The sequence below is a fragment of the Gracilinanus agilis genome, chromosome 2 (genome assembly GCF_016433145.1).
Source record: "Gracilinanus agilis isolate LMUSP501 chromosome 2, AgileGrace, whole genome shotgun sequence".
NCBI lineage: Eukaryota > Metazoa > Chordata > Mammalia > Didelphimorphia > Didelphidae > Gracilinanus > Gracilinanus agilis.
This window is the reverse complement of record NC_058131.1, coordinates 256,812,008-256,838,634: the sequence shown is the minus strand read 5'-3', so window position 1 is coordinate 256,838,634 and position 26,627 is coordinate 256,812,008. Positions and strand designations below refer to the sequence as shown.

Sequence of the window (26,627 nt, the reverse complement as noted above, 5' to 3'; positions counted from 1 at the left end):
TTCCCCTGGAAGTATATAGTCAGTTTTGATGGGTAGTTGATCCGTGGTTGAAGGCCCAGTTCTCTTGCCTTTCTGAATATCATATTCCAAGCCTTGGGGTCTTTTAGTGTGGAGGCTGCCAGATCCTGTTTGATCCTGATTGGTGCTCTTTGATATTTGAATTGTCTCTTTCTGGCTTCTTGTAAGATTTTTTCTTTTACTTGGAAGCTCTTGAATTTGGCTATTATATTCCTGGGGGTTGTCTTTTCTGGGTCTAGTGTAGAGGGTGATCTATGGATCCTTTCAATGTCTATATTGCCCTCTTGTTGTAGAACTTGAGGGCAATTTTGCTGAATAATTTCCTTTAGTATGGAGCCCAAATTTCTATTAATTTCTGCTTTTTCAGGAAGACCAGTGATTCTCAAATTGTCTCTTCTAGCCCTGTTTTCTTGATCTGTCAATTTCTCTTTGAGATATTTCATGTTTCCTTCTATTTTATCAGTCTTTTGACTTTGTTTTATTTGTTCTTGCTGTCTTGAGAGATCATTAGCTTCTAATTGCTCAATTCTAGCCTTTAGGGACTGGTTTTTCAGTTATAATCTTTTGGTTTTCCTTTTCAATCTGGTCATTTCTGGTCTTCAGTTGACTTGCCTCACTTTCCAATTGTGAAATTCTGCCTTTTAAACTGTTATTTTCTTGCTGGATCTCTTCCATCTTTCTCATCATCTCAGATTTGAACTCTTCAATAGCTTGTGACCAGTTTTCATTATTTTGGGAAGGTTGGAATGTGATTAATTGTTTGTTCTCCTCTGCTGTTTGCTCTGCTGTCTGGGCTTTCTCTGTGTAAAAGTTGCCCAGTGTTACAGATTTCTTCTTGATGATCTTTCTCTTTTGGGGTTCTTGAGAATGACTTGCCATTGTTAGCCCTGCACCCTCTTAGGTTTTTCCTCACACCCAGAGTCTGTTGGTGCTCTCTAGGCTCCTGAAGTCTCAGATCTCGTTGTTCTCAGGGTCAAGCCTTCTGGTGGCCCCCTTATTTGTTCCTCTGTCTGAGGCTCCTTTAATAGTTTCAGGGCGCTGTTTCCACAGTCGTGCACCCCTCTACATTGGGTCCTCACTAAAGGTCCACTCCTGTTCTCAGGATCCGTGGAGTCAAGAGCCTGCGCTTGAGCCTGCGCTCAGGGTCTGTGTTCAGAGTCCTCATGCGTTCTTTAGCCTCTTGGGGTCTTAAGTATTGCTGCTTTCAGGAACAGGCCCTGGTGACCCCAGGTAGCTGCCAAGGACTTAATGGAACAGAGAAGAATATCAGAGGATGGATAAGGTAACAGGGGAAAATACAATAACTAGAAAAATAAGGAAAAGGGAAAAAAATACTCTGACCTTAGAAAGTTATTTTAGTGATAGGGAAGACCAAAATACTAAATCATAAGAGGACAACAGTGCCAAAAACAAAACTTATATCACTTAAAGTGTGAAAGGATGTCAGGCTTCAAAAGAATATCTAGGAGAACTTGAAAAGAACTTAAAAAACTAAATAACAAAGAGAATTGGCAGAAAAACTCAATAGCTGGAGGAGGAGCAAAATTCACTAAAGAAATCAACTTCCTATAAATTAAAATAGGCCAAAAGGAAAGAGAGGCACAAAAAAATACACTGAAGAAAATGACTCCCTAAGGTCAAACAGAAATAGAGACCAAAAAAATTGAAGAAAACAATTCTTTAAAGAATAACATTGGGGACCAGCTGGGTAGTTTAGTGGATTGAGAGCTAGACCTAGAGATGTGAGGTCCTAGGTTCAAATCTGGCCTCAGACACTTCCCAGCTGTATGACTCTGGGCAAGTCACTTAACCCCCAATGCCTATCCCTTACTACTCTTCTGCCCTGGAACCAATACACAATATTGATTCCAAGATGTAAGGTAAGGGTTTAAAAAAATAACATTGGCCAAATGAAAAAGGAAACACAAAATCTCAAGAAAGAAAATAACTTCCTCAAAATTAGAATTGCACAAATAGAAGCTAATTAAACCATAAGCCATCAGGAAACAATGAAGCAAAAAAAATTTTTTTAATGAAAATTAGAAGAAAATCTTAAATACTTCTTTGGAAAAAAGATCAATTTGGAAAATAGATTCCAAGAGAGATAATCTAAGAATATTTGAATACCTGAAAACCACAATCAAACAAAGAGTCAAGACACTAAATTACAAGAAATCATCAACAAAACCCATAAAAGAGAATAGGATAGGAAAAGGGATTAAAAACCAGAATTTTGCAATATGCTGACTACAAGAAATACATTTGAAACAGAGACATGCACAGTAAAAATAAGAGGCTAGAGCAGAATCTACTATGCCATAGCTAACGTAAAAAAAAAAAAAACAAAACAGGAGTAGCAATCATGATCTCAGACAATCCAAAAATAAAAACTGTCCTAATCAAAAGAGAAAAGAAAGAAAATTACATCTTGATAAAAGGGACCACAGTCAATGAAACATTATCAATATTAACAATATATGTACCAAATGGCATAGCATCCATATTCCTAAAAGAAAAGCTATGTAAATTATAGGAGGAAATAGATAGTAAAACATTACTAGTGGGGGACCTCAACCTTCCCCTTACATAAGTAGGTAAATCTATTAGAAAACAAACAAGGAAGAAGTTAAGGAGGTAAATAGAGCTTTAGAAAAGCCAAATGGGATAGAGCTATGGAGAAAACTGAATAAGAATAGAAAGGAATATGCATTTTTCTTAGCAGTACATGGCACCTTCACACACACACACACACAAAATATGACCACATCCTAGAGCATAAAAACCTCACATCCAAATATAGAAAAACAGAAATAGCAAATGCATATTTTCAGATGACAATGCAATAAAAATTGCGCTCAATAAAAAGCAGCCAGAAAAAAGACTAAAAATTACTTGAAAACTAAACAATTTTATCCTAAAGAAAGAATGGGCCTAAGAAAAATCATAGAAACAGTCAGCAATTTCATTAAAGAAAATAGCAATGAAGAGAAAACACATCAAAATTTATGGGATGCAGCCAAAGAAATATGTAGGGGGAAATTCACATCTCTAAATGTTTACATCAATAAACCAAAGAACAGTTAAGTAAATTGGTCATGCAATTTGAAAAATTAAGGAAAAGAACAAATTAAAAATCCCTAATTAAACACAAATCAGAAATTTTGAAAAATTAAAGGAGAAATTAATAAAATTGAAAAACCATTGAACTAATAAAAGACAAGGAGTTGGCTTTACAAAAAAATTAACAAAATAGATAAACCAATGAGTCCTATCTTCTCATTATATGGCTAAAGTTTTTAAACTTCAGCTTACAATTAATAATATGAATGAAATTCTTTAAGTTTTGGCTGATTTGATGTCTTTGCTATCCAAGGAATTCTCAAAAGTCTTCTGTAGCAGCATAATTTGAAAGTATAGATTCTGCAGTGCTCGGCTTTCTTTATATTTTAACTCTCATAGACTTACATTACTCCTGGAAAAAAAAAAACAACATAACTTTAACTATACAGACCTTTGTCAACAAAGTGATGTCTCTGATTTCTAGTTGTGCATGTAACTACAACCTCCATCCTCTCTCTTTCCTTACCTTTACTTGTATAGATTTCTTTCTCAAGTGGAGGTAGGGAGACATATAACACATGACAGATTTACTCTAGGCTTCCTTCTACATAATTTTCCCAAAACTTTTAATACCTTCACCAAAAAGAGTATGTTTTCTCTAGATTATAAAAATAAATAAAACTTGAAAAAGCAGGATCAAAACTGTAAATTTCAACTTACTGAGTTTGCAATTAAACTAAGTTCAATAGCCTAAATATGTTTCCTAACTATATATCACAAATAAATTATCATAACATCTCATCACTTACTACTTGAACAACGCACAATCCATCTTTGCCAACTCATCTCTTTACCAAGGCCATCAGAAGGTGACAAATGATAAGCCAAATAACCGCTAGCTACTGTCCATACATCATGACTTAGCTGGAGAGGGTAATGGAGTAGAGATGGTAAGGTACAAGGTGTACTCACTATCATCCAAAAAAAGGCAACTGCTGTGGCTCTCCCAGAACTGAACTGGCTCAGACATTCTCTGGGTTAGTGATCTGGAGAGCAGAAATACTGTACAATCTACTGCACATTCCACACCACACTCCCTTACTTTCTGGTCTCTGTAAGGTAGTGTCCCTCTCCCAGAAATATCACCCCCAACCTTCTCTAAGGTAAATAAACCTCCTCCCAGGCTTTCTACCTCAGGTTTCTTCCTGAAACCTACTTAGACCTGATATAATTCAACAAGCATTTATTAAGACTTACTATGCACTGGAGTTTTTTATTTATGGAAATATTTCTTGCCCTCAATGGCTAAATAAATTGTGGCATATGATTTTGATAGAATACTGTTGTGCTGCAAGTAATGACAAGCAGATCAATTTTTTTAAAATAGAGACCACTTTGAAATTATGAAAGTAAAACAAACAGAACTAAGAGATCATTACATATAGCAACAGAAATATTGTTTGAAGAATGGCTTGTGTACGTCCACCTCCAAGGAAAGAACTGATAAATGGAAACAAGCAAGATATAGTTTTATATGTACATATACCTTTTTGTCAAATTGTGTTTTCTCTAGAGGGGAGGAAGAAGTAGGAGAGATAACTGGGAATTATAATGTAACAAATAAATAAATAAATATACATATATATATATATTTTTTAAATATACATAATAAGGTAATTTGAAGAAAAGATTCAAAGAAAGATTAAAAGGAGACTAAATAATATAAACCTACTGAATAATGAATCAAAGAAAAAATTCTAAAAATAATTGATAAATCAAAGGAAATATAACATTAAAACAGCATATCAAAACTTGTCGGATGAGCCAAAGAAGAAAAATAAGCTAGAAAGAAATATATTAAAATGCCCCACATAAATATAAAAATAAGAATTCTGAAAATAAAAGACAATAAAGACATTGAACTAATAAATAAAAACCAGCAGTTGTTTTTCTTGAGAAGACTAATAAAATAGACAAACTATTAACTAACTTGGTCAAGAGGAGAGAGAAAAAGCTAAATATCAAAAATGAAAAATTAGGAACCAAGATGGATAGAGAGGAAATAAAGACAACTGTAACAAACTGTTTTGTCCAACTGTATGCCAACAAAATTGATAATATAAAAATAATAGATGAATGATTAAAAAAATGTAAAGTATTCAGATGAACCAAAGAAGAAGCAGAAATTTTAAATAATTGAATCTCACAATAAAATATTGAATAAGCCATAGATTAAATTTAAAAGAAAAAAAGCTCATATTGATTGACAACTGAATTTTGTCATATGTGCAAAGAACAATTATCTTCAGCATTGCATAAGTTGTTTGGAAAAATAGAGAAAGGAAGAATCCTACCAAATAACTTTTATGAAACAAACATGGTCCTTTTAACTAAAGTGGAGAGAGACAAATTAAAAAACAAAATAACCCTAGTGAACATTGAAACAAAATACAAAATATTAACAAAGAGGTTATGGCAACATATTCAAAAGACTATCTACTGTGGTCATGTTGGGTTTATACCAGGGACAGTTTGACATTAGGAAAAATGAAAAACTCATCAAGCTTATTAATAATATCAACAGAAAAAGCTTATGAAAATGAGGAGGTTGGACTAGGGTCACTTCTGATTCTTTGTCTAAGTAAATAACAGCTAAAGTATATTGAGCACTTACTCCATGCTGAACAAAGAAAGCTTAGATGAATTTTTGTTTTGTGCAAAGTGTATGTTTCTGAAGTTACATATAAATTTTATGTAAATTGAATTCAATTATTGTATTTTCCTATATCATCATTTCAAATGCTTTTTATTCAGTCTTTTTGTATGGTACAGGCAGGAATTTTGTACTTGAAAGCATGCAGGAACAGTTTTATTGAATATTATCTTTCATATGCTGATCCCTGTCAATACATGTTTACTCATCCTATGTGAATCTTATAGAAGAGGAAAATGAGGAAAACAGGAGTAAGGATCTGAGGTCAAATTTAAACGTGGGTTTTCCTAACTCCAGGTCCAGCATACTAATGTAAGTTAAAAATGAAAAAAATCTACTACAAAAAAAAAAATACTGAGTAGGCCCCTTCTAGGTAAAACCATAATCTTTTTTTTTTTTTTAATATGGATGGCATCCTAATATCCCTTTCACCTACATATACTACTCACTACCTCACTACTCACCACCATCACTATCTACAATAGCAACATTTCAGTAGAAGTATTTTAAGTACTCATAAATTAATATGTTTTATGAAGGTGGGGATAGGGAGAAAACAAACCAGACCTGAAGTATATGACTGTTTGATTAGTATGTAATGATCAGAAATCACCCTTTCTCTATACAGAGTATAAGTATAGGGAGGACGAACCCCTGTATATAGCATGGAGGTGTTAATAGTATGACTTGAAGGGAGATAGGATAAAGACCTCTAGCTTTTTCTCATTGCCCCCACTTCTATAAGGGAGACTTTATTTCCTGCTAGGAAAAGGAGCAGGAAGTTGGGACCAGATGCTTGATCCCTTTGTCTTTCTCAGAAAGGAGTACTGGGCTAGAATTGTATCTTTCTATTCCCTTAAATATTATTATTAGTATATATATATATATATATATACACATATATATATGTATATATATAAATTATATTGGACTTAAAATATATATATATTTTAAGTCCAATATAATTGCTGATCACTGTTTCATTCATTTGAATGATACAAGAAAGACTCAAGCTCTACGTTCAAGGCTTGATTCCCTTCAAACCAAATTCCAATTCCATAATGTACACACAGAGTAGGTATCCAAGAAACCTATTTATCCAAACTGATAAAAAAATAAAAACAAGAAATCAGAGAGAGCATATATAGGAGAATATATACCAGACAATACAGAGTGAAAGAGTTCTTCCATTGGAAGGGAGGTAACTCAGCTCTTCTGAGAGAGAGTCCTAAATCTCACTGAAGGGGAAGTACCCCAAAGTTTCTAGTGTAGGAAGCCAGGGATAGAGACAAGATGGAGCCTGCTAGCTCTTCTCATGTCAATTATTCCCGGAATCATTTCCTTTAACAGCCTGGAGGGGATTGGATTAGCATATTCTGTCTTCCCTCTCAAAGCTGCAAGTTAGAAGTGCCTGGAAAGACTGAAGCACCAGAAAAGACTCAAGAAATTCAAAGAGAACTGAAAAGTTCTCTCTTTCAGTCTTGCCAACTGTGCCCTACCCCTCTCACAGACACAGGACATTGACCTCCACTAATGAGGGGAGAGTATCAATGGACTTTGAGACACATGGGTAATACATAATTAGTTCTTGCTTGTGAAGACAAACCTCACCATAATCACAGAATATCAGAGTATAAATGGACTTAGGTTGTTCAGTTTAACCCCAAACTAAAACTCAAAATTCTCTCCACAACAGCCTAGAGAACTCCAATGATGGTTGCTTCTAAATATGAAGTTTTTCTCCCATCAAGCTGAAATATGCTTCTATGCAACTTTTCACGCATTACTCCTAGTTCTGCAACTGTATGGCTAAGTCAAAAATGTACAATTCCTTCTCCACTCTATTTGGGGAAAAAAGGTCCTTTGCTTGTCTGATCCACATTCTTATTTGTGGGATTTCTCCAAGATTCTATGCTAAACCCTCATTTCTTTTTCCCTCTGGACTCCCTTTCTTGGTCACCTCATTAATTCCTATTGGATTTTGCTTTCATTTCTATACAAATCTACATAACCAGCCCTAGTTTCTCCCCCAAGGGTCAGTCATATCACCAAATAGTCTATTGGATATTTCAAACTAGCTGCCAGTTTAAAACAAAACTGATTACTTATCTCCCTAAAACTTCCCCTCTTCGAAACTTCGCTATTTCTGCTCAAGGCATCACCATCGTCCCAGTCTCAGGTTTGTGATCTTAACACTATCTTTGACTCCTTTCCCTTACCCAACATACCCAATCAATTGCCAGATTTTGCTATTTTTGCCTTCACAAAATCTCTCTCATTCCTATCCTTTCTCTCTTTACTTATACAAATGCTGACCTAATTTCAGGCTCTCACACCTTTGCCTAGGCTATTGCAACAGCCTCCTAATTGGTCCCCCTGCCTTAGGAGTCTTTCACCACTCCAGTCTGTTCTTCACACTGCTGCCAAAAAAATTTTCCAAAACTGCAGATTTAACTATGCAATTTCCCTACTCAACCAACTCCAGTGGTTTCCTATTACCTCTAGAATAAGATCTAATTTCCTCAGTTAAGCTTTTAAAGCCCTAGCCACAATTTAGCTTTCTAGGTTCATCATACATTATTCCCTCTTCCACACTGCAATGCAGTCAATCTGATGTTCTCTCTATTCCTTACTCCATTTTCATCTCCATTCCCCTGCGCAAAACTAAACTCATTGTCTTTCCTCCTGACCTCTCCACTTCGTACCTTTCTTATGACTTTAGAAGAACACACCACCCTGCTAGTGCTCCCCATATCTAATTGTTTCCAAGGCCTGTTGATTTCAACTCTGCACCATCAATCCAACATGCTCCCTTTTCGCCTCTGATTCTGCCACCACTTTGATGCAGGCCCTCATCACCTCACACCTGGAATACTGCAATAGCCTGCCAGTGGGTCTGCCTACCTCAAGTCTTTCCCCTCTCCGATCTCTCTTCCACTTAGTTGTCAAAGTAATTTTCCTAAAGCACAGAACCAAAGATGTCACTCCCGCGACACCCCCCACACACTCTCCACTTCAATAAACTCTAGTGATTCACTATAGCCTGTGGGATCAAACACAAAATCCTCCCTCTGGCATTCAAAACTCTTTATAATCTACATCCCCTTTTCAGTCTTTCTATCTATGCCAGTTATGGGCAACCTTTTGAGCTTGGTGTGTCAAAATTCACCCAAAAACTGAGCATAACTCAGATGGTATGTCACTTGGAGGAAAAAAAAAACCACATTTTCACGATATTTATAGTTTAAATAACAAAAATGTATAATTTTATAATATATAACTGTATTTAATAAACCAAAATAAGTAAAATAATATAGGGAGAATTGTCATCTATAGTGCACAGAGCATCTACACTACATTACAGCAAATGTTTCATCCTTGGCATGCAGCCCTCTACTTCTCTGTATGTGCATGCAGGTGCCTGTCATTGAAAATGGCTACACATGTCAGTGCTGACATCTGTGTCATAGGTTTGCCATCACTGATCTATGCTGTACCTTACTCCTGGCCACATATTATTCAATCAAGTGACATGGGCTTTGCAATTCCTAAATAAGAAACTTTACCTCTTGGCTTTAGAAAATTTTCTGAAGTGGTTGGAATAAGTGATGTAATAGCTACATGGGGCAAGAGTGAAGAAGACTTGAATTCAATAACAACCTCAGACACTGTGTGATTCTGACCAAGGTACTTGATCCTGTTTGCCTTAATTTCTTCATATGTAAAATGAACTGGAGAAGGAAATGGCATAGTGTCAACTTGGAAAAACACAAAACTACTGAAGTAGTCAGAAAAACCAAGTCTTTAATCAGGAAAGAGATAGGTCCAATATAATTGGTTACTAACACAGAGCCAAGTGCCAAAATACTACACAGAATCAAAAACCCGGGGCTCTGGGGACAGTATCTCTGGGAAAATCCACATGTGAGGAGATTCTCCAAAGAATTATAGAACTTGGGGAACTTCTATATCATTTGGGGGACTAAGGACAGGGAAGTATAATTGATTGGCATTACCATGGCTACAAGAAAATGAGAGGTCCAAAAGAGGGTTATCAGGGAGAGGCTGATGCTTTACAATGGATACAAAAGAGATAGGTCAAACCCAGGACTGGGCTACCTGGGAGAGAACTTTGATACAATGGGAGAAACTACTAGGAGTAAAGGGTACTTAATATTTTATTAGATCTACTAGTCCCTCCTGAACTGGGACCATTAAGTACTTTAAAGTCAATTGTTCAGTCCTGGGTTATGATGGTGGCAGAGTAGAAGCAGCATGTTTAACCTCTCCTAACCCACTCATACAGACTCCTCTAGGACATAAAAACCAAATCCAGGTGAATGAAGGGACCCCACAACAGGGCCCAGCATTGAAGGTATGTGGGATCTGGGCATTTCCATGCTATAAGGGGGTGAAATAGCTCTCACTAAAATGTGAGCTGAGCAACCCCACACACACACCATCTAAGTGCCAAAGCCAGTGCACAAGAGTCAGAGCAAGTTTGGGGCATTCATTAAGTTCTTGGCAGCTACCTGGGATCACCAGGGCCTGCTCCTGAGAGCAGCAAGACTTAAGACCCCAAGAGGCTAAAGAACTGGACTTTGAACATAGACCTTGAGCTCAGGTGCGGACATTGAGAGCAGGTACAGACGCGGACCTCGAGCGCAGGCGCGGACCTTGGGTGGGAACCCAGTGCAGAGTAGTGCATGACTATGGAAGCAGGGCCCTGAGACTGTTAAAGGAGCTTTGGGCAGAGGAGCAAGCAAGGGGACCACCCCACCAGGAGGCTTGACCCTGAGAATAGCTAGACTTGAGACATCAGGAACCTAAAGAGCACAGACCAACCTTGGGTGCAAGGATAAAGCTTAAAGGGCACACAGAGCTGTGACTCAGGCGAAAACTGCTCCACAGCTCGATAGGCAGAGAGCCTGTCTTCCTCACCCAGACTTCTGACTGAGAAAGAAAAATATCATAATAATAATGGCAAGCCACACATAAGAACATCCAAAAAGAAAGATCAAGAAGAAATCTTTAACACTCAACAACATAGTAGGCACTTAATAAATGTTTATGAAATGACAGATGATTCTCCATATTTGGAATTCACTATCTCTTTATTGCTATTTAAAAATTTTTTCCTTTTCCTTTAAGATACAGCACAAAAACCTTTTTGCTAAACTCCACTGCTAGAGTCCTCCCTCCTTTCAAACAACCTTATATTAAGCTACTGTGTGTATGTATATGCATCCAAATTTATTAATTTTTAATTATATGTATGTATTTTCCATCATTAGAATGCAAGGTTATTATGAGCAAGAATTCCTTATTACTTTGTACTTATATTCCAGTACCTAAAACAATTCCTGGCACCTAGTAGATGCTTAATAAATAATTTTTGACTGATTGCTATTCAGAAACAGGTATTGTGTTCCCTCAAGTCTAACAAACCAGAGGGAAATCAACTCTAATTAGTAAATTTTAAAATTTCATAAATTTAATTTATTAATTTAAATTACTTCATTCAAATAAAATATGTTTGTTAGCAAGCAGCATTTACAACCGAAGGGTCTGCTTTGATGAATATATAAGAATCATCTATAGCTATCAAATGTGTTTATTTTATTATGCCAATGTCTGCTGTTAACTTCTTTTCAAAATAGTTGTTCTGTATGTAAATTAAGAATACTTTATTAAATCTATTTACATTATTCATATGATTTTCATAGAGCTAAGATGAAATGTAGCCCAGACTCAAACATAAATTCTGATTAGGCAGGCCCCTTTAAAGCACTTTGAATTTGAGAGTAAAGAAAATATTTCCTTAAAAAATAATTTTCATTGAGAATATAAATTTCACTATAAGTAAGGACCTATTTGGTGATTAACCTTGAAACTTGGAAGAAAGCTTAGAACATACTAGCCCTCTATTGACTAAATCCTTTTGATAAAAATCATAACAATTCTTTCCCCATTTTCCCCCTACAGCATGCTAAGAGTAAAATCAAAAAGCCTCACACCAAAGTTAAGAATTTGGTGAATAGAACAGGTGGGACCACCTGTGGTTGGCTCTGATGTCAGTCCCACAGCTGCTTCCCAGCTGTGAGCACCCAAACTCACACTTTTTAGAAGATTTTCCCACCATCTGGACTGTGAGTACCATTGCCTAGAGGTTTCCTTGTGAGCAAAAACTTTCCTTTTCGGATGTATGAAATGGAATTCATTTTAAAGTGTCTGCTTTCCCAAGACATTATAGTCCACTCCATCTCATCAATTCTTAAGTCTCTATCCATCATCCAATGCTGAATTAACCCAAGAAGAGAGAGGGCACCAATTAAAATTTGGTTCCATGACAGTGTTGACTGAAAAGAGGTTGGATTTGCTCTTTATATACAGAAATACTGGCTGTCATCACAGATTTCTCATTTGTCAATTTGGAAAAACGGAGAACTACTGAAGTAGTCAGAAAAACCAAGTCTTTAATCTGGAAAGAGATAGGTCCAATATAATCAACAACTATCACAGAGCCAAGTGCCAAAATACTACACAGAATCAAAAACCTGGGGCCCTGGGGACAGTATCTCTGGGAGGATCCACAACATGAGAAGATTTTCCAAAGAATGATAGAACTTGGGGAACTTCTATACCATTTGGGGGACTAAGAACAGGGAAGTATGATTGATTGGCATTACCATGGCTACAAGAAAATGAGAGTTCCAAGAGAGGGTAATCAGGGAGAAGCTGATACAAAAGGGAAAGGTCCAACCAAGGGCTGGACTACCTGGGAGAGGACTTAGATATAATGGGAGAAACTACTAGGACAAAAGGGTACTTAACATTTGATTAGATCTACTAGTCCCTCCTGAACTGGGACCATTAATTACTTTAAAGTCAATTGTTCAGTCTGAAATGGGTGAGTCTGGGACCTCCCTTGGGGTGAGTTCTCAGGGGACAGGGGCAAAATCGGGGTTCCCAAAAAACCCAGTTGACACACATAGTTTAACACTTAACACATTTATAGGGGAAAACAAAGTATGTCATTATATCATTATCCTCTACTGAAAGTCTTCTGTACAGGGCCACCCTTTTTTTTTTTTTTTTTTTTTGTTTGTTTGTTTGTTTGTTTTGAGGCCCTTCTTTTAGCTATGTAACAATTCTGCCACCTTACTAAGTAAGTGCTGGGAAGTGAAAGAAGATTTACATCCTAAAAAGCAGATTACAAGAGACTAATCAAATTTTCTTTCCCCATCTCCTTTCAAAAGTCTAATTATATTTTTCATTCCCACAAAAGTTGTGAGAATTTACTTACAAAATTGATAATATCTGAATTGCCCAAATTAATTGGAGTTGGGGCACCTTCAATTGTATGCCCATTTGTTTTACTAATTCATATCAGCTTGACAACTTTTCAATCACTTTTATGTGAACTTAATACTTGATAACTTTTACTGTAAATATGATATCCGTTCTGTTACAGTAAAATTGAAGAAAAAAACACTAATCTTGAAACTTGGAAAAGAGGCAATATTCCATTCATCAATAGCTACTGGTTAACCTATGACTTCAATGTGGGGGAAATTCCCTCCACTCATGCATAAATTACAAATTGACTACTCTTATTTAGGTTATTAATTAAGTATGGTTCATTCCTTTCCAAACTGCACTCTAACTTCTCTACTGTGTCCCCAAACTTTATTCTGAAGTTCTGAAATTCATATATTGGAAATACTAACCACCCCTCCTACTAACTCTCCCTCTGATTCGATGGTTCTTCCCAGAACCTCCAGTTATTTCTTCTTTCCTATCCAGGCTAAGATTCCTGACTTTCTCTACCTGGCATCTAAGCACAGGAATAACTTCATTCCTCCTTTTAGGTATTGTCTTCCTTTAAGAGAATGTAAACTCCTTGAGGGCAAGGATTGTCTTTCTTTCTCTTTGCATTTGTAATCTGACAAGCTTCAAACTTGTTGGTGAGATAAAGGATGTATACCCCAAGCATGTGAAGACTTTCTCTGGCGGAATGAGTGGATAAGAACATTTGATCCAAGGGCCATAAAGGTGGCTGAAGCAGGTGCTATAGAGTGCTTAGAATTTGAACAATCATCAAAGATGCATGGGAGCCATTACCAGTCATCCTGATTTTTGTCTCCCCACTGTGTTTTGATGGCTCTGAAAGAGTCAGACTGATGACTTTATGCAACTCTGCCTCCTTAAATCCAATTCAGTGGCAAGTCTTACATCACCGCCCCATGAGGTCAATGTCTTCTTTGAAAATGAAGAATGAGCAACAATTTGCAATCACACTGTTTAGTAAAATGCCTGGCAAAAAGGTAATGTTTCACAAATGCATCTTGACTGACTTTTTAGAAAGTTGTCTGTGGCTGAAAAATTAAGTGACTTGCTCTTGATCATTTAATTTAAAATGTTCTGTCTCCAAGTCCAGCACTGGCATTATACCTACAGTCTCCCAGAGTTATGAGAAATATATGATTCAATATGGTCAATCTGATACTCAGATTATTAAAATATTAACCTTAAATATCAAGTGGATTTCATACTGAGGCAATGAAGTGAGCAATTTTATTTTATTAAGTAATTAATCAAGATAATGACAATATTTAATAATAGTAAAAGGTACATTTACATAGTATTTGCTTGACCCAGAAGAGCAAATAATAAAAGAGAGAAATTAGCAAGTGGTAAACCTCACAATGCTGGAGGACAAGGTGAGGCACAAACAGGTTGTACATTTCTCTCAGTGGACAGAGTAAGAGAATGAAGACTTGAGATGAACTGGAACCTGGAAAATCTTGAAAGGACTCTGGAAGGAGGTGGTGCGTTAGGTCAGACCTTCGAGGGAACAAGAGGTCCCCTTTTTCCAAGAGGCAGAGATGAGAAAGGGAGAACATTCCAGGCAAAGGAGTCATCTTGTGCAAAGACATGAAAGTGGGAGATGAGATGCTATGTACAAAATATGAGTATAATTAAAGCTTTGGCACATCTTCCCAAGGTGGAAATTGTTTTAATTTAGGACTGGTGAAAGATGGTAACTATTTTTTGAAGGCTACTTGAGCTAAATTCAGAGATGTCACCACCATAATGTTGGTCAACTGATGTATATTTTGGCTAGAAGAACTCATGAAAACTATATACTAACATGCAATGGAGTCATGATAAGTAAAGAGAGTACCCATACTAATAAAATCAGCAAAGTACTAATTACAGAGTATAAGTTATATCCCCAATTAGACAATAAGCTCTACAGGGGACAGGGAATTTTTCTAATACTTTTTCCCATATCTCTCATAGGTCAAGCACTGAGTTTCACACAGGCTTGATTAATTAATTGATTAGTAGATTGTCAGAAAAATTCAAAAGCTTCCATTAAGAAGCTTGCTCAATATCACCCTTCCCTAGATTAATTGTTTATAAAATAACTTTGTATGTTAAAAATATTCATCTTTTTTTCCCAAAATTCTGTGCCTAAATAAAAAAAAATTGGGAAGCTCTAAAGCCTCAAAAATATTTATTTCAACACTTTGGATTACTTTATATTTGCTTTGTATTTACTTATTTACATGCATTTTATATTCAACCCCACCACCACCCCCCCATACTCCATAGAATATAAGTTCTTAAAGAACATAATACAAAGTCCTGCCCACGATTGTTGCGGTTGTTCACTTTTTGTGACCCTGAGGAAAGTTTTGTCTATGGGATTTTATGAGCAAAGAGCCTGGAGTGGTTTGCCATTTCCTTCTCTGGTTGAACATATGAAAAGTACTGAACAAAACTCTATTGAATCAAAAGTCAAAAGAAACCAATACTACTATAAATCATAGTGTTATAAATTCTGCATTGTACATGTGGAAGCTTCTGCCATTAAAGGCTTAACTAAGGAGTAGAGTTCTTGGGGTTTAACCTTCAATAGAAGGGACACTGCTTTTATCTTCATTTGCTTAAAACTCCAAATGTTTAGATCCTATGTATAAGTTTTGCCTTAAAATATTATATGAGTTATTATTATCCATTATTATTGTTCCTAAGGCCCCCCTTTCCCATTACTTACGTTTTTCCCAAAATGTTCAATTTGAAGAAGAGTCCAGACCAGCCAGCCCTCTTTCTCCAGACTCTGCCATCATGTTCCTGTATATCCTCTCATCAAACCCTACCCCTTCAGTCCACATTTATGTGCTGTCTTCCCCCATGAAAATATAAACTCCTTCAGGGCAATGACTATATTTCTTTTTGCTTATATCTGTATCCTCAGTGCTTAGCCCAATGCCTGACACATAGTAAATGCATAAGAAATGTTTTTCAACTTAACTTAGCTGTTTTCTTATATATTTAAATTTTCCCTGTACAAGCATAAATTACTTGATTTTATCTGTTCCCATTACCCAGGCACAGGTGTTTAGGATAGGCAGCTAACTGCCCTTCTTCTAAACCTATAGATCAAATTTAACTTTTACTGAAATGAAGACCTCAAGGACCTTGTGGTGAAAACAGAATCCAGAAGAGGACTTTTGCCCAAAGTCTTATTTGTATATTTCTTTATCCATTTTTAATTTCACATTCACAGTTCCTGGCCCTTGAGTTCCTTTTTTTTTTTTAAATTTAGATACTTAATAATATCTAAAAAAACTACATTATGATTGTGCTTTTCTGTACTGGCATCATTTAACATAGGAATTAATTCAACCTGAACATTTACAAGACCAGAGATTAAGAGCTGAAAGGAGCCTTAGTAGTTTTCTAGTCAAACTCACTCATCCTTACCAATGTATAACGCTTAAGGAAATTAGTAGCAGAGTTGTGATTCAATTCCAAATCCTCTCACTTCGGAGCCAACTGTTCATCTGCTACATCCTACCTCTCTTAAAGTTTTTAAAACACATCTAATAATAGGCAAATTTTGATCCACCAGCTTCTGGATTTTGGGCCTCTCATGTTCTCATTGGACTGCTATTACTAATTTCCCAAGATTCAAGGCTTTGGAGTTCTGTAAAATGAATTGGTATCCTAATTTATTAATCTTTTACATTTTTTATTAGAACATGAAACTTTTTTTTTATCTTTCATAATGATCAAACCCTTTTAGAATGTTAGAATTTCATTTCCTTATCTGGTGACTTGGTTCTCTACTCAGCAACCCAAAAAATTGGAAAGGGGGAAATTAAAGAAACTGAATTTCTTCCTGAAACACATAGATACCTGATACACATAGATATATAGGTCAGAGAATTATAGAGCTGAAATGAACCTTGGAATACTGAACACTTGAGCTGGAAAGATCTTTAAAAATAGAATGTCATTAACTACATACAATGGCAAAGTCAGGAGGAAACTTAGTACATAGAATGTTGGAGCTAGAAGGTTCCTTGAAGGTCATGTAGTTCAACCTATCAATTTTACAGATGAGAGATCTGAAACTTAGAGGTGGTGACTTGCCTAAGGCCATACACAGCAAGGAAGTGGTTTTAAAGAAATAAAAACACTACATTTGTTGAAAAATAAAAGTCACACCTAAAGAGTGCTAATTCTAGACATTTATAATAGGGCTCCATAATTCACTTTTAAAAATGAAGGAATGTAGGGAAAATGTGAATGTAATTAACATGTGAAATGTAGGAGGAGAGTTCATTCAAAAAGTAGAGTCAAATGTTATAACAGTCAGAAGAGGCTATACCTATGGAAATCAGTGGGATGTACAGGGTGCTGGATATGTTGATCTCTAAGGTCTCTTTTAGCTCTGACTCCTAAGATCTATTTTACTATGATTCTGGAGAAAGATGTTTGTCTGTTTGGGAAGAATGGTATATGACGTCACAAGAAAGAGGTAACCCCTGCAGAGTCACTTCTCAAACTTGTCTCATAAATGCCTTAGTTGTTTTAAGCCCTTTCCTCTGGTGGTCACAACCCCTGGCTTCTTCTCTACCACCCAAACAATTTCTTATCTTGGTCTGCAGTTGAGTCTTAATCAGAAATATTGCCTTGCCACTTCCTCTCTGGAGCGAAATATATGAATGATTACAATTTAATGTATAATGATCAAAATAACAGGATAATGTTTGGAAAGTTTATTAGGCATTTGACTGTTCCCATGTATAACGTGTTGATAGCACTAAGAATTTCTTCCAAAGAGAGCATATAGCCAAAAGGCACATATGCATTTAAAAAATAATTTGTGTTTTACTAGGTTTGGGGGAAATCCAAAACACGTTCTTCTTAAAATATATATACAGTGACTTTACTTTTTAAAAAATCCAACCAAAGAAATAGTTGCAGTAAATAGTTTTCACAATAAATAATCTGCTTCTCTAAAATGTACAAAATCTCCTATGAAATCAGAAACTTACCATTTACTTGTGATATTTACTTTTACAACTATAATAACTTACATAATATTCATATAGAATATAACATTTTAGCCAAGACGTACCCTCATTAACTATCTCCACTCTGCTTCAGCACCTACTCCAAAGCCTATGCTATGTAGTAGGTTCTGAGCTCCTCCACCAAACATCTTCTCATGGGCTATAAATTACATTTTAAGATGCTTGGAGTGAAAGAAGCTTACAGTGAGATCCAGAGGAAACAGAACAGACAAAGCCACAAGTTACGATTCCAAGTTACTTTTTTTTTTCAATCATATAGTTAAATATGAATTTACATAATTTACAAAAAAAAGGGGGGTTGAGTAGAGTGGGGAGGTTCATTTTGAAGTCATCCTCAAAAGAATGTTAAAAAAAAATACAGAATAAAACAATATGTTGAACTTTAACATCTTGGGCCAACAACCCCTCCCCCACCATAGTCAGTTTTCCAAGAACAACTCATGCTGGGAACTTAAATTAATTCTCCAATGAGCCACCTTTGTACTGGGAAAGATGAAAACGGAAAGGCCAGTTAAAAACACAAATGAGTTACATGTGGAACTTAGCATAGTTTTAAGATTATATATATTAATTTGCTTGTCTTAATGTCCCCCAAAATGCAATTTTATCCTTGAGATATATTCTTTTCATGAGTAACAATATCCTCAGATTTCTTTACATTAAGTACTGCGAGTTTCGGAATCATAACCACTGGGGTAGATCTGATTCCTGTCTTATGTGGATAACTTACTAAGTGGCTAATTTCATAGGATGCTAGCCTGCTATATTTTCAGATACAAGTTATCAGCTGTGATTTTTCTGCATAGATATTTGGCATTTATTATAGTAAGGACATTTGTTTACATTTGTAAATAGTTTGCTATCTACTTATTTAGGATGTGATTTATGTATAGAGGCAAATCAATGTCTTTCTAACTTGCCACACTTCTCCAAATGCAACTTCCCGCCTGAAACCAGAGTTGTTGGATGCCTTGCCCTCCAGAGCACATCTGGGAGTATTTTATTCATTAGAGAAACTTGTCTAGTTTTATTTTGCTACTCTTTGGACTGGGACATGCCATTTCGATGAAGAAACTGGCTAATTTTCTGAGTGAAATTCATTCCTTTACTGAGAAGAATGGAAATTTGAATCCTATGTGTCCCAGTGGTAGGAGCAGTTGGGGAACAGGGTATCACAGAATGCAAAATTCTTCAGCAGTTTTCCCTTCTCTTTAGAGTAGCATGAATGCAGGGACACCACACGGTGAAATCTGATGGTTGCCTGAAGCATTCATTTGTTTCTCTTATTGGAGATAAAGGGTCTTCTTGTTTCTTCTTTTCTTACCTTCAACTAATCTTGGAGACACAAGAAGAGAAAGAATAGCGTTTAAAAAAATATATCAAATGATTCAATTTAATAAACAATTATTTAGTGTATACGATACACAAGTCATGTTACAGGAAACCTTTCCTGATCTTAATAACTCTGCCTTCCCTCTGTTAATTATCTCCTATTTATCCTGTGTATATCTTATTTGTACATAGTTCTTTGCATGCTATCTCCCTCATTAGACTTTGAGCTCTTTGGAAGTAGGGCTGTATTTTACCTCCCTTCAGAACCTCAGTGCTTAGCCCAGTTGTTGTTTATGAGTTAGATACATAGTCAAAACAGGATACGGTGCCTGCCCTCAAGGAACTTACAGTATAATCAAGGACGTAGCAAATTTTAGGATACAAGTTATAAAACTATGAGGTGGGGATTACATAGTTTAGGAGATCAAGGAAGACTTCATGGATAATGTAGCACATAAGAGAAGGATTTCAACAAGAAGTAGTGTGGGGAGATACCATTCCAGTTATAGGGGATCATGTGTACAAAAAAAAGGAAGGGGCTGGAACAGGACAGGATAAGATTGGGAAACAGTGGGAAGCCTGATTTGGCTGGAATGAAGGGAGATATATGGAAAAGCAGGATGCATCTCCTATTTTCATGCTTTGGCACAGGCTTCATGCTAACATTCCCATATTCCTGGAAGTTACTCTCTCCTCACTTCCACTTTGTGAAGCTGCTAATATTCTTCAAAACTTGGCTGAAGCACCACTTCCTACATAAAATTTTTTGGTCTTCCTCCCAACTAATGTCCTTCCTCCCAAAACTACTCTGCATTCACTATGCATGCATCCTTATAATATGTGTATAAATGTTGCCTCTTCCATTAGAATGTAATGTCCCTGAGGACAGGAACTATTTTAATTTTATCCTTGTATTCCCAGCTTATCCCAGGGCCTAGCACATAGTACAAACTTAGTAAGTATCTATGAATGGATTGACTAGAATCACATCCAGGTAGCCCTGGGAGCCCTGTTAGACAGTGCAGAGAGCTGTCAAGGACACAACATCAAGGGGAAGACAAAGAGATTTACTTACATTACTTTTTTTTGTAAATTCACATATTTTAGTGCCAAGAAAAAAGTGCCAAGTAGGTATTTATTTTGGGATAAGGCAAGTCTCAAATTCTAGCAAAGGTTCAGTCTCCAGTAGATAATAACACAATAAGAGATACAATTTTCAAAGCTGGGTAGAGAGAAAGAAAATAAATACCCTATCTTTCTCAGCTTCTATATTTATCTTTATCTAATTGGTTAATATCTTTATTTTATTAATTAATTAATATGACTAATCAAAAGTTTAATATAATCAATGAATGAACATGAAGGGAATGAACATATGGAGATCAAAATTATGGAAGACTATAAAGAATAAACTTCAAATCAACTGATTCCTAAATGGGCTCATCTTCTGACATCCTATCTTGTCTGTGAAGCAATGAGATATAACGAGAAAGCTAGATTAAGAGGTAAAGGATTGAGATTCAAATTCAGTCTTTGCTGCTTATTATCTGTGTGACCTTTAGCCCTTCTCTCTATTTCCTCAGGTCTTAGTATCTCCCACTGTCAAAAGAGGACACAATCTCTAAGGGAACTTCTACCTCTAAATCTATGATCTTGTGACAAGGAAAATGAAAATTATTTCCCTTGATTCTGAGAATCCAAATGGCAAAAAGAAATCACCTCTAACCTTTTTAAGACTCGTAATTCTATTTGGGATCAGGTTCCACTCATTGAGTTGAGAAATGCTCAATAGTCCCATTCAAAGGTTTCTAGTTGCTACATAATAAAGGTTATGCCTAGTAATTCAGCTCACCTCTACTGATACAGCATTTGTGCTATCAAGGCCACTTTTCAGGAGGTTGTTCCATCTCTTTGTCTTGATGTTTTTCTACTGTCCTTGAATTACTGTGAAGAGAAAGTTGGTTTCAATAATCACCTGAAATTATAGCATTCTAGATTTGTCTTCTGGGAAATGTGTAAGATGTTTAGTTATGCAATAATGACTGATTTATCTTTACCCTCATGAATGTAGTCCATATTGGTGCATTCCAGAATGCAAACATATTCATATCCCTTTCTATAATCTGAATTCTTAGCCAAAGAGAATTTCAGGATTTCCCTACTATATTTTATCATGCTGACCATTAGCCTGTCTGGGAGAGGAGGGGAAAATATACAGTAAATGTTGAATTTCTGTAGACTTACAAAATTTGAAGCTGGTTTCCACAAGTAGTATCCTTTTAGTAATATTCAGCAGTTTAAAAAAATAGCCTTATTTTAATGTCAGAGGCCCTGGATTCTAATCCAGTGCTTGACACAGTACCTGGCATGTAGTAGGTGCTTAATAAATAACTGTTATCTTTTACTCTCAATAAAATAAAAAGCTTAGACTAGATTAGTCATTCCAGCTCTGATACTCTATGTTTCCATCTTCAGATTTACTCACAGCAACTATTCTAAGTAACTACTTGCTCAATTGACAATTCATGTTTTATTTATTTTTTAGGTATCGAGGAAGTTCTCATAATTACTTTCAAAGCAGTCTTTTTGTTGGACCACATCAAATACCAGCTCTCTCTGGGCCTTTTTTTTTCTTTCCAGAAGTCCCAAAAATAAGAATAAGGCCAATGAAATATGGGCAGTACCTGGAAGTCTTCCCAGCCTGCAGCCTCTAAATTTCTATGGTATGTTAACAACTCTAAGGATGGGAAAGCCCAGGACATACCAAAGGCATTATTGAAGACATGTCACTGGAAAAAGAGGTGGAGCAGTCATGGAATAGAATGGCAGATAATTGATGCACAATAAACAGCCCGAACCTGAGATACCAAAAGAACTGGAGGAAGGCCACGAGCAAGATAGGTTGGTACTCTATGTAGGATGAATGAATGAATAAGTGAATGAAAAAGAATTAATTAAGCACTTACTTTGGGCAATGCACTGGCTAAGTACCAGAAATAGTAGATAGAAAAGGAAGACAATGCCTGTTCTCAAGACACTAACATTCTAATAGGTGAAGTCAACAAAGATAGATGGTTTCAACTGTGAGTCAAATGGAAAGGCTCCATTGTGGCTAAGATGCAGAACTAAAGCAGACGGCAATGTATCTTCTTTAATATCCTTTCCACTGATAAAAATCCTATCTTTTTCCAATGCTGGATTGTTTCTGAATTTATGGGAAAACACAAACAAAATCAATCCAGAGGGCCCAGGGGGTTACCATCTGGACTGGTGGAAAAAGCATCCATGTTGATGAAATCACAAATCCATCAGAGGACTACATTAACTGCTTTTTATTTATATTTTATTACAAGCAGCTAGGTGATATGGTCAATTGAGTGCTAGGCCTGGAGTCAGAAAGATCTAAATCTTTCTGGGCAAGTCACTTAAATGTTGATTGCCTTAGTTTCTCCATCTGTAAAAGGGAGATAATAATAACATCTGCCTCAGGGTTGTGACAATCAAATGAGATAAGTATAAAGTGGTTAGCATATGGTCTGCCACATAGCCTGTGCTATATAAATGTTAGCTATTATTAATAAAGTGTCATTTAATGTCTTACTAAAGTATGCTGCTACCAAACGATCGCTTTTCTTTGGATGATGAAAATTTCCTAGAGGGTCATTTACCTTCTGTTGTCCTCAGTTCTGGTGCAAAAATGAAGGCAGGCATCATCATCTTGCTCTGTGCAAGAACATCTGTTCAGTGGCCCTTTAAATGGTGGTAAGCTCCTGCTTATTGGGTCTGCAGATCTCTTGCCTCGGAAACTGCCTCTGTAATTGGAGAGCCCATATGGTACAGTCCGCCTATAAAGGATTTGGAGACAAATAGAACATGTGTCATATCACTGTGCATATTAATGTCTCAACATACATGAGTATCACCCCAAGAAAGAAAATTAAGAAAAGAGATGTTGCCTGGTGTATATTTAAGAGGGGAGTAACAACTACCACAAGAGAACTGCTGCCAGAATCTACCCAATGATAAACAAACAAGCACCAGGGATGAGCTTATTCATCTCCACCAGGAAAACTCATATCACATGACAACCCTTTCTGATAACAAAGAGCTCTACGTTCATTGCTACATTTGAGCCTTATGACGAATGTGAAATAAAGATTATTACTCCCAATTCTTAGGGTTTTGTTTTTTTATAGATGGGGAAACAGTGGTTCAAAAAGGTAAAGTGGCATATTTGTGGTCAAACAGCTACTGGATAGTGGCCCTGAACCTATATCTCCTGCCTCCAAGTCCAATCCTCTTTATAGAGCAGTACATTGAAGAAACAAGAGATCTAGCTTTGAGTCTTACCTCTGTGCCTAAAAAACCATGTGACCTTGAGCAAGGCCACTTCTTCCCTCTGAGCTTCAGTTTCTACTTCTGAAAAGAGGGTCTAGTGGATAGAGCAGTGGGTCTGGAATCCAGAAGACTATTTTCATGAGTTCAAATCTGGCCTCGAACATTTCCTAGCTGTGTGACCATGGGCAAGTCACTTAACTCTGTTAGACTCAGTTTTTTCATCTGTCAAATGAGCTGGAGAAGGAAATGCCAAGCCACTCCAGTATCTTTGCCAAGAAAATCCCAAATGGGGCCATGACTGAGCAAAAACAAAGAAAATGAGGGGACTTAAAAGTCAACTAACCTAGTTTGGGTCATCTGTGAGTCTATGTTGTATCTCTTCTTTCCCACTCTGCCATTAGAAAGATATAAACTTCTTGAAGGCATTTTCTATCATTTTTGTCCTTGTAACCCCAGCATTAAGTGCTTTGCACACAAGTGCCTAATAAACATTTGTGGAATTATACTGAATGAAGAATCATTTATTTAGGAAGCCCAAACATAGTGATATTTCCCAATGACTGGAGCCCCCCCCCCAAAAAAAAGAGGAAGCATCTCTCCTTAGATTCTCTGCTTAGACGGTGTTATGAAGGAATAGAAGAGGCTCCCCTTTTGGGAAGCTTCTCCCAAAGACCCAGAATTGGGATCATCTCTACTCTGCAATTCTGCCTAAACACTACTCGTTGTGGACTTGGGCATTCATACTGCTCAGCTTCTATAATCTTTACCTAATGGCCTGGTTTCCTGTCCCTGGGATGAGGAAGGAGGTAAGTGCTTCAGCATGCAAAAGGTCCCAACATTCTCACACCATCTGCACCAGAAACCTTTTCTGTTTACATTTCTAATTATTTCAAGCCAGAGTTAAGACAACTGTGATAAAACCTAGATGTGATCCCACTAAGTCTTCCTTCCTTCCCCACTCCCACCCCCAAAATCTTGGAGTCAATTTTCTCTGCAGACTTCTTTTACTTCCCCTCTGTAAATTTTGCAGGAGGTTTTTACCTCCTTTCCCCCTGGAAACAGAAGGAGTAATTACTGGTAACTGGAGCTGGCTGTCCAGCGGTTAATATTCCTGAGTTAGTTCAGAGAGAGGAAAGGGCAACCCAAAATGTGTCACAAGGACATTTCAACTGACAGGCCTGCTAATCCCAGAATGATTCTATGTCCTGTGAACACCTGTGTAATGGGTCAAGTTATACAGGTAAAATTCCTTACAAATTCCAGAAACTGGTAGACATCTGTGGTATTTGCCATATGGGGGACTTTTTTTCCCCTTTAAGGGTTTTGCCCTTTGTGGGTTACCATTCAAGCTAAGAAGGATCAAACAAACCCAATTACAGTCGTTCAAAAAAAAAGAATTTGCCCTCCAGGTCAACCTGTCTCTTGTTAGTTTTGGCAGTTATTGACTGGTGGGTGATGGTGCATTGCTCAAAGAGGGAATTGGTCTCAAGAAAAAGTTTGTCATCCAAATCCCTGACCTTCTTATGGATCCAGCTCATGATTGTTTTGGTGCAAAGATTCTGGTATTATGAGATGCAATAAGACAATTAAAGCTTGCTAGCTATTAAAGTCTATACTCAAGCCACAAGAGATTCACAGGAGAAAAAGGCTGCCAAATTTGTGCAGTGGAGAAATGTTTAAATGATGTGCTTCTTAATTAAAGTTAGCTTTGGAAGGATGTGACTTAATTTTGTGACAAATTACTAATAACTTAGAAGGATGTACAGTCAGAAATGACTCTTTCAAAAAATATTTTGACTTCTTTACCAGAGATTCCCATTCCTGATTTTTTGTGACACTCTAGAGTATCTCAGATTACCTCAAGAGGTTTCATGAAATTCTCCAAATGTTCTCAAGGTGATAAGAAACAGGGAACAGGGACAGGACCCATGATTTCATTGGTTCAAGAACTCCCAGGTAAGGAAACTCCCTTTACCTAGGCAGGTTGGCACCTTCTCTACAACTTACAAAGTCTTAGCTTGCTTAAGGCACTGAGACATTGTGTCTTGTCCAGAATCACACAACCAATATGTGTTAGACAGAGGCATTTAAATTGGCTCAATACCTATATTCCATATGAGGAACTACCTCTCAAATTAAAATAAAATCAGGTGTGGTGAAGCACACACACCTGTAATACCTACTACCAGGAGAGACTGAGGCTTGCGGACAGCTTGAGTTCCAGACTTCTGAACTAAAGCTGATATCCACACTAGGCCCAGCACAAATATGGTGAGCCTTCAAGGGAACAGAAGTCCACCAGACTGGCTGAGGAGAGAATAACCCTCCCAAGTTGGAAAAACAGAGCAGGTTAAAGTTCCATGTTAATCAATATAAGATTCGATCAATGGGTGGCTACCAAACTATCAGCCTGGGCAAGATAGAAAAACCTAGGGTCAAAAGAGAAAGGAGAGGGTTAGGGGGGCAGCTAAGTGACTTAATAGATTTAGAATCAAGCCTAGAGATGGGAGGTCCTGGGTTCAAATGTGACATCAGATACTTCCTAGCTGTGTGATCTTGGGCAATTCATTTAATTTCCATTGTCTAGCCCTTATCACTCTTCTGCTTTAGAACTAATACACAGTATTGATTTTAAGATGGAAGAAATGGATTTTTTTTAAAAAAGGAAAGATTAAACTGAATTTACAGAATCCCAAAGTTGGAAAGGACCTCAAGAGTTTCTTTTTATAAAAATAGCTTACTTTTATACTATACTTCAAGGTTTGTAATGT

The 26,627-nt window shown here is 36.7% G+C and overlaps 1 protein-coding gene across 1 annotated transcript in view; it reads right to left on the bottom strand.

The window, feature by feature from the left end:
• Positions 1-19,483: 19,483 nt before the first annotated feature.
• The window catches only part of EDN3 (endothelin 3), a 34,391-nt gene continuing 27,247 nt past the window's right edge, over positions 19,484-26,627 (bottom strand). Inside the window, exons 3-5 of the mRNA XM_044661141.1 lie at positions 23,187-23,363; positions 21,371-21,462; positions 19,484-19,516 (exon numbers count right to left, since the gene is read on the bottom strand). Of these exons, the coding sequence (XP_044517076.1) occupies positions 21,396-21,462; positions 23,187-23,363 (244 nt within the window). The 3' untranslated portion in view covers positions 19,484-19,516; positions 21,371-21,395. The remainder of the gene's footprint in view (positions 19,517-21,370; positions 21,463-23,186; positions 23,364-26,627) is intronic.